Source organism: Toxorhynchites rutilus, chromosome 3 (assembly GCF_029784135.1).
Source record: "Toxorhynchites rutilus septentrionalis strain SRP chromosome 3, ASM2978413v1, whole genome shotgun sequence".
Taxonomy (NCBI): domain Eukaryota; kingdom Metazoa; phylum Arthropoda; class Insecta; order Diptera; family Culicidae; genus Toxorhynchites; species Toxorhynchites rutilus.
The window spans coordinates 290,768,676-290,780,531 of NC_073746.1; the positions used below are offsets into that span (position 1 = coordinate 290,768,676).

General features: G+C 38.8%; 1 protein-coding gene across 1 annotated transcript; it reads right to left on the reverse strand.

Moving 5' to 3' along the window:
• Positions 1-1,658: 1,658 nt before the first annotated feature.
• LOC129776241 (S-formylglutathione hydrolase) lies at positions 1,659-2,842 on the reverse strand. The gene is made up of 2 exons (XM_055781779.1): positions 2,640-2,842; positions 1,659-2,579 (listed from the first exon to the last, which is right to left on the reverse strand). The coding sequence occupies exon 2, from the start codon at positions 2,575-2,577 to the stop codon at positions 1,726-1,728; it is 852 nt and encodes a 283-aa protein (XP_055637754.1). The 5' UTR covers positions 2,578-2,579; positions 2,640-2,842; the 3' UTR covers positions 1,659-1,725.
• Between the last annotated feature and the right edge of the window lie 9,014 nt (positions 2,843-11,856).

An 11,856-nucleotide genomic window follows, 5' to 3' on the forward strand; every position in this document is an offset into this window, starting at 1 on the left:
AAATCCTGACTTTTCTACCGAGCATCAGCAACCGGCGTTATTTATTTTTAACTAAGCTAGGGAACATAACTTTGTATCGAGGACTTTGTAATTGAAACAGAAATAAATATATTTAAGTGTCATTTGGCTCTTCAAGCTTACCATAAGCGTTTTAAAAAGCCACCCCGAAGTCCCTGAACTGTAACTTATGTTGAACCAACGTTGAACCGACATCTTATACTGGGTTATACAGGCTGATTTGACATTTGTTCACCATTGTTATCGCGTAATATGTACGAATAATTCGTATTGCAAAAATTGACTAATTATTTGTTATATTTACCAAAAAATTCGTCATATATACCAACGTTTCCTAAGAGTGTTGTTTCTCGTCAGCAGCAAGGTGCCTAGACATATATCCTAAGGTGAGGCCGTTTCGTCACTAAGTTGGTTCGGGGAGCGGTATATGAGAACAGTACGAAAGAAAGCAGAAGGGGAATTATTCGCTTGTAGCGTGAAAGAGACAGACTGATCACGAGCAAGCTTCGGCAGTAGCGTATTGTGTTTCATTTACAAGCTGAAAAGTGGTTTTAACAAGTTGGCCCACCTTAGGATATACTTCTAGGCGCCTTGGTGAACAGCTCACACTGTGTGAACGGACAAGGCGAGTCAACCAATTAACAAGCGAATTCACGGGCCAATAGCTGCTCACTGTCAAGTCGCTACTAGCAACGTATAAATGGGCCTTTACGCTTACGCTAAGAGAGGTATAAAGGTAATATTATACTATCAGGCACGTAGCGTAACCGGCACGGCACTTTTCATGCAAGACAAATATTATTGCGTGTGTTTAAAATGTGTATGCGTATGTATAGTGGAACGGCTCCGGGCATGCACAGAATGTTCCAGACAAATGCATGAAGGAATTCTCGAAAAGAATATTTTGCCGGTGCCGGGCACGAACTACACGGGCGAGTAGTGCCATACATACTAGAGTGCCAATGAAAATGGTCATCTCTAATTTCAAAAAGTTACCTCATAAAAAATGTTCACCACCTCGAAAAAAAACACCCTATGCCAAATATTAGCTCGATCGGACTTAAGGAAGGCGCAAAACGCTCAAAGTTTGAGTTTTTTGAAAATCGAAAAATCATCCAAGGGGGGAGAAAGGAAATCGGGGTTTTCGAAAAATTTGTTAATGGCAGATGTCTTAAAATTGCATGAAACGTCGAGATCTAGTGTCATCTCAACAAAAAAAATTTTTGTCAAAAATCGACACTCTGGGACTTAGTTTTTTCTCGGAATACGAAACGAAACGTATGGTTTTGGTTGCCAATAAAAATAATTATCTCGATTTTTCATTCGAAACTTGCTGCGAAATGTTGATTTGCACGAGAATATATCCTTTGCAAAATATTAGCTCATTCGAACTTCATTTATTAGTGTCACAGACGTAAAAAATTGAGTTTTTTTGAAAAACGAAGGATCACCGAAAATCGGGGTTTTCAAAAAAAATGTTATTGCCAAATGTCTTAAAATTGCATTACTCGTTGAGATTAACTGTTATCTATCCATAAGAAGCTCAATTTCGTAAACGTAAACGTGGATCATTCTATGCTAAACAAACTCTCGAAATTTATTTCACACATTCGGATTCTTGAAAAAAAATAGCCGTACAGTTTTAATAACATTTACATTACATTAATCATCACCTTAAAAGTCTTCACAATCTTTGCGTCAGTCAACTCACTTCAAGTGTCTAGCATGATACGCAATATGATCACCGATGAAAGATCCAACGTAGTAATAACTGTGATTATATCCTTCTCTCATGTGGAGGACGCATGGCAGTTGGGCTGCCTTGCAGGCATCCACCAGATTATGTGGCAGCAGCTGACCGTCTTTTAGGAAAGTGTCCTCCGAGCCCTGATCAATGTAAAGCTCTAGTGGAGGACCATTGTATCCCGCTACCAGTTCAGTGGCATCCCAATTCTTCCATTCCTCTTTGTTAGATTCCCCAAAATATCCACCAAAAGCCTTCAAACCCCATGGACATTTGGAAGGGTTGCAAATAGGGGCAAAAGCGGATACAGATTTATACATTCCTGGATTTTTCAACGCACAAATTAACGCCCCATGTCCACCCATGCTGTGTCCAGCAATGCTCTGTTTGTCCGGTATAGTTGGAAAATTAGTGTTGATGACATCAATCAATTCCTGTGTCACATAGCTGAACATTTTGTAATGTTTACTCCACGGATCGACACTGGCATCCACGTAGAATCCGGCCCCGCTACCAAAATCCCACGAATCATCTTCCCCCGGCAAGGATACTCCCCGTGGAGAGGTATCCGGACATACCACAATAAGGCCATTATCCGCAGCATACCGCTGGGCACCTGCCTTCTGAATAAAATTCGTTTCATTGCATTCCAATCCACTAAGCCAATAGAGAACTGGAAAACATCCCCCATCGGAAGCCGGCGGTAGAAATATGGCAAATTTCATCTCACAGTCCAACTCCTTCGACTTGTGCGAGTAGATCTTCTGTAACCCGCCGAAGCACTTATTGGATGAGATAAGCGTTATCACGGTCATTGCTGTAGAATGCGAAAAAAAATAGTTTTTCACGGATTGTGCTCATTCGATGATTTGTATACCGTTCAATTTGCTCGAGGTTTGTAGTAAATGCCTGAAATACAGATTGGTTGATGAATAAAACACACGTTCAATCAATACAGTCCCACTGAGATTTTTTTTCGAACGATTCTAATAAGTTTTAGGCAGCCTTAGGGCATCCATATACTAATACACAGCATTTGACAGCGTCAAACATGTCCGGGTTGCAAATGCAATTTGCGACCACTGTCACTCGCGAGAACTGCCAAACTCTCAAGCTGGTGTAAATCAAGGCGCTTAACATACTGCCAGGTGGGTAAAAATGTGAAAACCACTCTACAGCCATTAATTTACAGAATGACATTAACACACTTCTAAAATAAAAAATTATGAATGAAAATTTTATTTTTCTATTTCGAATATGTATTTCATACAATACAGTATTACGTAATATTGAACTGGAATTGTGTCTGATGATGATTTTATATTAAAATGGCGAGTTTTTGTAAATGTTGTGTGTTGTGAAATATATAGCCAAATGGTTAAGAGAGCGTCGTGTTTTAAGTAATCGAATAACTTAAGAATCTCCATTCAAATTTTAAAATTGCAGAACTGCCTTCTTTAAAATTTCCCGAATTTGACGATTGTTTCGAGTTGAATTTGATTAGCGAATGGGCGCACCTTGTTACGTAGATCTGCCTTGAGCTCACCGAGAAGTTTGATAGTTTGGCAATGACAGCTAAATTTGCGATACATCTTGACTCGGGGATCATATCCTCTTGACCGGGGCCTGGTTTTAGGACAACAAAATATGTACACGCACGAACCGGCTTTTGGTTGAAGGCAATGAGAACATATAGAGGTGGAGCAGTAGGCGAAGTGTATCTGTATTGGCAAACAAAATATCGTATCGTAATCAGGTGTATGACACGATTATCACTATCTCACTCTACCTACCGTCACCGCCTAACTCACTATCCCTCTGCTGTAAAGCGGACCTTACACGGTCAACTTTATTGACAATATGATGACATTTGAAAGCATAATGACAGCTGAACATGGCCGACAACGCAGAAATCCGGATTTTCTGATTTCCGAGCATCAATATCGTGACATTTCATATGGATGCATGATGTTGACGTTTTACCTCACGGACTTCCAGACTGAGTTGCCAGATATGCAAGCGCACATTGAATTTTTGTTAGTCTTTTTTGCGATTACAAATAAAATTTATAAACTACTGAAATTGTAGGAATCATAAATGGAAGCTTTTGGTTTGGAAAACCGATACTTTGAATAGCAAAATACGATACTTTTCACGATACAAATCAAAACTTCAAAGTAAACTGACAATGTGATGGTGAGAGAGTGGATGAAACTTAACAACGTTTTAGGAATTTTTTAACGTTGAACTCGGTCATTCTCTGCGCTAGTGAGCGGGTTGTGTGTTTCTTCACACTCCGCTATAAAATTTGGAGAATAAGAAGATCTGGGAAAATCACAGATGAAAAAACATCATGTGTTAATTCAAGCTACAGTAGAATCCCGATTATCCGCGGAATAGTCGGGCAAGCTCACCGCGATTAACGAAAATCGAGGATGACCCATTAAAGGACAAAAAATGCAAACACGAAAAGAGATGTTTCAACATAAAAACTATGTTCTATCAATACAGAAATCAATCAACTATTCATCTATAAGGTCGTGTACACCAGTGGCTAAATAATGTAAAAGCCATGACCACAACAAAAGAGCATGGGCCTACCACTCACTAACAAATTCCGGAAAGGCCTATTGATTTACTATGGAACTCGCAGTCACGAATAATCCGCAGGGCGGATCACCCGCTCGCGGATAATCGGGGTTCTACTGTCATAGTCTCATTTATGGAATAAAAACATTTGCTTGCAGATAAAATAACTTGCATATATTTTCGCAAACTAAAATAATCTGGCATCTCTGAAACTGAAAGGAACAGTCTATATTTGTGAAACGAGTATTATGATGTATTTTTTAGAAGAAAAACCGAATTCTAAAGTGTAAATTATGAATGAAAATTAACTTTTCCAAATCAAATTAGTATTCTATGTGAATGCAAATCACTTTTTTTCTGCAAGTGGTGAGAAAATCCCATACAAAAATTATGTCTGAAATTGACGTTATATTATAATAATACATTTTAGTAGGAATATCTGAAAATTCAGGGGAAATAGGTTAAGTTAAGGTTAGGACTACGCGCTTCAACTAATTAAATAATACCAAGTAGATATTTTCATTCAAATTTTACCAATTGAAAATTGCCTTTTAGCCTTCTAATCTGATAGAGAATAGTTTGGATCCCAAACTCAAATGTCGCCACTAGCCATCGCGGATATTTTCGTTGTCTCGGGTTGAGGGCGATATTGACCGTGTAAGGTGGAAAAATATTGATTGAGGTTAGATCAGATGTTGAAAGCCTAGCTGTCACGATATTGAAGACACTTATTGTCAATCCGGTTGATCGTGTAAGGTGCCCATAAAAGTTCATCATCGACATCACGATATGTCAGATGGTGGTAAATTGGTAATTCGCGATAACGTCGACGTCTGGTGGCGACTTCAAGTTTGAGTCATAATTTGGGTCCCAAAATCGTTAGTGTAATCTCTACCAGATTAGAAGACACGAAGCCGGTTTTCAAATTTTAAAATTTGAATGAAAATTTTCACATTATGTTATTCAATTATTAGAAACACGTATTTCTGACTTTCATTCAACCATATGGTCATACAATTCTAACATTGTTGCTGATTTTTTTCTTTATAATATAAAGTTGTCTTCATAAACATTTTTTGTATCATCTGTTCTTTAACGCTCCCCTAAACTAGTAAACGAAGCTCACTGCCGTCAACGCGGAAAAGGTCCAGAGAGCAGTCGTATGCTTAGTTCTCGAAAACAGTAACATTTTCGGTGAAATTTTGATTAATTGGCGATTATTATCTCACAACATACACACCGACACTGAGAGCCTTCGAAAAATCAACTTTTTTTTTTTTTTTTTTTATCCAGTTCATTTATTTGTAAGGCTCAATCGCATAAGCTTTGCGGAGCCGCTAATTCAAGGTTTGTTTATACAAAGTTTCAACTAATTTCTATGTTTAGTAGGATTCGACCGAATACTCGCGGTTTACTCGAGGTTAAAAGGGCAACATTTTTGTGGGACGGGTCAGGTTGGGGATATGGATATGAGGTATCGTTGTCTCAACCGAGGGTTGCCGCACGCACTGTAGCATTGTGCATAATGACCAGGGATAGCATCTGGTGTTCGACTAGCTGTCGAGGGTGGGCGACGGTGAGATGGGGGGACAAGACAAACAAACTAATAACGAAAAAGAAAAACACAAAAGCATTAAATACTTATACTAGACCGTTTCACAAACATATAGATCAACTGCATATAGCAGATGTCGCGAGTTCCCAACACGTCTCTAACAGGAACATAGGGTTGTCTTCCTTGGACCTCAAGGGCATTCAAAAGGTACTCTCTGGCTGCGTAATTATCCGTACATTGCCAAACTGCGTGATCGATGTCATCGTAACCGTTTCCACACCGACAGACGTTGCTTTGAACAAGATTTATTCTGTGGAGATGCACATCTAGCGAGTAGTGATTGGACATAAGTCTACTCATTACACGAATGAAGTCACGACTTAAGTCCAAACCTTTGAACCACGCTCCCGAAGAAACCTTTGGAATAATTGAATATAACCACCGTCCAAGACTTCCAGTGTCCCAATCGGTTTGCCAACTCAAGAGGGAACTCTGACGCAGTAATTGGAAAAATTCATCGTATGAAATCTGTCTATCAAACAATTCGCCTTCCTGGGCACCCACCTTTGCGAGAGTGTCCGCCTTCTCATTGCCAGGAATTGAGCAATGAGAGGGGACCCAAACAAAGGTTACCTTATAAGATCTTTCGATCAGTGCACTCATCTGCTGTCTCACTTTTGTGAGGAAATAAGATGGGTGCCTACTAGTTTTCATCGACTGGAGAGCCTCAAGCGAACTGAGACTATCCGAGAAAATGAAGTAATGGTCTGCAGGCTTGTTGGAGATCATCCCCAATGCGAAGTCGATTGCTGCCAGCTCAGCAACATAAACGGAACAAGGTTCCTGCAGTTTACGGAAGGCGCTTGAATTTTCATTGAAAACACCGAAGCCAGTGGATCCATTGAGGCGAGACCCATCAGTGAAGTATCTTTTCATGCAATTGACTTTTTGGTACTTTCGGTTAAAAATACGGGGAATGAAAGTTGGTCGAAGCTGATCTGAAATCCCAAGTATTGCTTGTTTCATCGACAGATCGTATTCAATTGAGGAACTGCTGATGGTGAAGTGAGCACGGTCTGGAGTAAACGATGGAAGACAAATATCTGATGAAATATAGTGATGATAAATTCTCATAAACCGAGATTGTATATTTAGATGAAGCATTTTATCAAAGTTTTCAATCACAAGTGTGTTCGTGATACCGCATTTCACCAGTATTCTGAGAGAAAGTTCCCAGAATCGGTTCTGTAGAGGAGTTACTCCTGCCAGAACCTCGAGACTCATGTTATGCGTTGAGTGCATACAGCCGAGAGCTATACGTAGACAATGATATTGAATTCGTTCCAATTTTAGAAGGTGACTTTTAGCTGCTGAGAGAAAGCAGAAAGAGCCATACTCCAGAATAGATAGAATAGTTGTTTTATAAAGCGTTATGAGATCTCCCGGATGACCTCCCCACCACGTGTCGCAAATCGAGCGGAGAAAGTTGACTCTTTTTTGACATTTTTGCTTCAAATACGTAATGTGGGTATTCCAAGTGCATTTTGAATCAAACCAGACACCAAGGTACTTGAAGGTCAATGATTGGGTAATGTTTCTCCCCAAAAGCTTAAGTTGCAATTGGGCTGGGGACCGCTTTCGAGTAAACACTACCAGTTCTGTTTTCTGCGGCGAGAATTCTATCCCTAAGTTCCTTGCCCAAGAAGACAAGTTATCTAGGGAATTTTGCAATGGTCTTTACAAGTTTTCGGCATGGGGACCTCTGACGGAAACCACACCATCATCTGCAAGTTGTCTTAGCGTGCATTGTTCTGCCAAACAACTGTCAATATCTTTCACATACAAATTATAAAGAAGGGGGCTGAGACATGAGCCTTGGGGTAGACCCATATAACTATTTCTGGAAGTTGTCAGCTGTCCAAGGGTGAAGTTCATTTGCTTTTCTGACAACAAATTGTACAAGAAGTTATTCAAAATTCCAGGAAGTCCACATCTGTTCAGATTGTCTGACAGAATTTCTATGGAAACTGAATCAAAAGCTCCCTTAATATCCAAGAATACTGAAGCCAGTTGCTCCTTGTGCGCAAAGGCCAGTTGAATATCTGTAGAAAGCAACGCTAGACAATCGCTTGTTCCTTTGCTCTTGCGAAACCCAAATTGTGTACTTGATAGCAAATTATTTGTCTCGATCCATTGATCGAGTCTTCGAAGGATCATTTTCTCCAGCAATTTTCTAATGCACGAGAGCATAGCAATCGGACGGTATGAGTTATGGTCAGACGCTGGTTTGCCAGGCTTTTGAATTGCTATCACTTTGACCTGTCTCCATTCGGGTGGCACAAGCGTCTTTTCGCGATATCGGGAAGATTTTTTAGAAGAACGAATTTAATCATATCGCTTCCGGGTGAAGAGTTGTTCGATGAAAGAAGAGCCATAGAAAATTCCAGCATTGAGAATGGTCTGTCCAGAGGTCCACCGCTCGGAGACGTTTCTCGAAGAATATGTTGGGCTGGAACTGAGTCTGGACAGACCTTTTGACGTGGGACTACGTCTAACCGGAATATATGGAGGGTAAAATGAAAACCTAAACACAGAACATGCAGGAAAAAATGAAAGATTTCGAATGCTTATAGCTCGAACATTTCGTACTGGATAGGAGAGATGTTTGCATCACTTGATAGGGAATATTTCTACGCATCTATCGCAACTAACAAAATGTTGTTTTTCATTAGATACACAATTGAATAACTGTAAAACATTAGGCGTTATCTAAACGCCCTAACTGCATCGTTTTGATTGGCCCGATTTACGGTTTCCCTAACACAGCCATCAAAACCAAGCACCCTTGGGGAAATCGGCATTGCAAATACATGAAAGTAGGGGGACTTTTGTTCTCATCGAAAAATGTTCCCTAACACAGACTTTAAAACCAAGCAGCGAAATCGGCATTGCAAGCACACGAAAGAGCCTAGAGGCGAGTGAACTGAGAAGTTTAAACCCTCTTAAAGCCAAAAAGAAGAAAAAGAACACACGAAAGTAGGGGGAGCTTTTGTTCCCACCGAAATGTGTTCCCTAATAGAGATTTCTAAAGCAAGGTGCCTGGAGAAATCGGTATTTCAAATTCATGCAAGTCGGGGGTATTTTTGTTCCGACTGGAATGTGTTTCCCTAACACAGACTTCAAATCCATGAAGCGTGGGGAAATCGGCATTGCGAATTCATACAAATCGGGGGTATTTTTGTTCCGATTGAAATGTGTTTCCCTAACACAGACTTCAAAACCGAGGTTTCTGGGGAAATCGGCTCTGCAAATAAATGCAAACTGCGAGTACTTTTGTCCTCGCTTGCCTTTGTGCAGAGTGGAATATGTCTGTCCTAACATGATCTTCTAAACTTAGGAACCTGGGAAAATCGTGCAGCCACTAGAAGCGAATGAACTTCCCAGTTTCAAGCAAATTCGAGATTCGAGAAGTATGTACACTTTTGGGATGTAAACTTCAGAGGGAAATGTAAAATAAAATAATCGTTTGATAATTTTTTGTTGTCTTTATTGGAAAGATTTTCAGCCTTAGGCTGGTTCATCAAACGTTTGATAATTCTTCCGTACATATATTTTGTTCTAGTCATCATACCAAACGTAAAAGGTCCGTCATTAAATTTACTTGTAACGAAGAACAATCAATCACAATAAATGAATTGACATTACACGGCATTTGTTCATTTTTTTCACTCACAGAGCAAATATATTGAACTCAATTGAATTTGGAAACTGTTTCATTCAATCAAGAATTTAATCAATACAAACGAATGATTGCTCAGCTAAGGTAGTTCCACGTGAACCTTGCGGTTATATCATAGATATAACCCACTAATTTTTTTTTACATAAGATATTCAAAAATCAGAGAAGTGGTTTTTGGTTTTTGAGTTATGATTTTCCTAATTTGATATGTTTTGGTTGCGGTAGCTCATTGGAATTAAATTTGCAATTAAAAACTTTACTCCAATATTATATAGAATCGAATCATATATAATCCAGTCATTATATAAACGAGCCCGTCCTGTTACTTCAGGAAGCCGGTTCCATTACTGTGGTTTCAGTTGAAAACCTGACTACGAAAATCAATTTCTATTTTACTCTTGTTGGTTTGCGCCTACGACATACGTATTGCAAGGAAAGAGCTTTGTTTTTTTTTGAACATTTCTTAACAATGGCCTTTTTTACATTGATGCTCCAGAATTGGATTATCCTTGTACCCCAATTTGTGAATTATTGCTGTATTTGCCTGAAAATAGTGTGTTCAAATATCTTCTTTTCGGAATTTGAATCATGCTTCCGAACTTGGATCAAATTCCGAACGCTACTTGAATACTAGTTTCAACGTAGATTTCTGCATAAAAGATCTTTTTTTTTGACCATTTATATTAGTTTCTTACTTTTTCTAGCACTCAACATGAAAAGAGCAAACAAAATATACAAAAATTGAAACAACTACAAAAACTAAAAAATTAACGATGCTTGTTTTTTACGCAAATACTTTACCATTGGTTTCGACTGACTGAAATGTTTAATATTATAAATTATAGGCTGTATCCATTCTTGTAAATGATGTTAAAATGAAGCCCATACCCCAAAGAATGTCAGTGTATTATTCATAACATAAAAGTTTAGTAAAATTACATTTAAAAGTGAAGTGGTTGGAATTTGCTGCAAAATGGTACTAAATTACAAAAAAGTATAAGCCAAACAGATAATGCTGATAAATTCATTTAAATTTTAAAAATTTCCTATCCAAATTCTCAGCCACCATTTCTGTTCTATTCATAGAAATACAAATTTTTTTCACCATGCTCTGGCTATCCATGATCTACTCTAATTATCGTTTATACACATATCGGAATATTATTTACTTTCCTACTTCATGAAGATTAAATTCATTACATTTTATATTCATAATTTCGTAATTCGTAGCCGTAATACAGTTCGTAGAGATACTAAAATGATTTAATTAGTTTCGCCTGATTAGCGGCTGATTCAATGGCTTTTCTTACTGTTTCTTCGTCTACAAGGAAATGCATAAATATAACGGGTTTCAAATTCTCATCCGATTCATAAACAAAAAGGATTCCAGTTGGCAAATTTGGGCCCTCAAATAGCTACATCGCTCTTCTGGTCAAAATTTGGATCGGACGATTCCACGCAGACTTTTTGTGATCTAAGATGATGTTTTTTCCTGACTGCGGTTGTCGACTGATACCCTCGTTTCAATAGGACAGAATACGTTTCATTGTCAGCTGGAAGAATTCCGCCATTGGCAAGTTATCCGGTTAGCGATTCTTCTGTAGCGTATTTCTTTAATGATTACGTCGTAAAATACGTAAAACACAGGATTCGGTTCTTTGTACGATGGTGGTACTTCAAAACTACGACACCGAATAAAGAACTGCTCTTCATTGTATTTTTCCGCAACTTCAACTTGTTTAAACCGGTTGATTCACCACAGTTGCGTTTAATCAAACACCTAGTTTTCTCTGTGGGGATGCCTGTTCGACCACACACCGGCAGCTAGGGCTTCTGCTTTCCTAAAGACGTAAAATAAAATTACATCACAGTTCATATTTATCTTGATTCAACATTTTACCCTCGTTAGCATCAAGCCAACCACAGAAGATTTTTCTGGTTCTGTAGATTCAGATTCACCGTGCCGAACCACAACGGGACGAAACTTTGCCACCATTCTCGGTATGATTTTCAACAAAACACTTTTCTCTGAAGATCACTTGCTACAAAATCGATAAATAAGAAACAGAAAACGAGCTTAGACTCCGAAATGGATTGTGGTAAATCTCAATCAATGTATTCCGTGGGTGACATAGCCGGCAAACGATGCTGTTTGTAAACAATACCGACAGCAATTCCAATATGGCTGAAAGCACATATCATATGATTGTT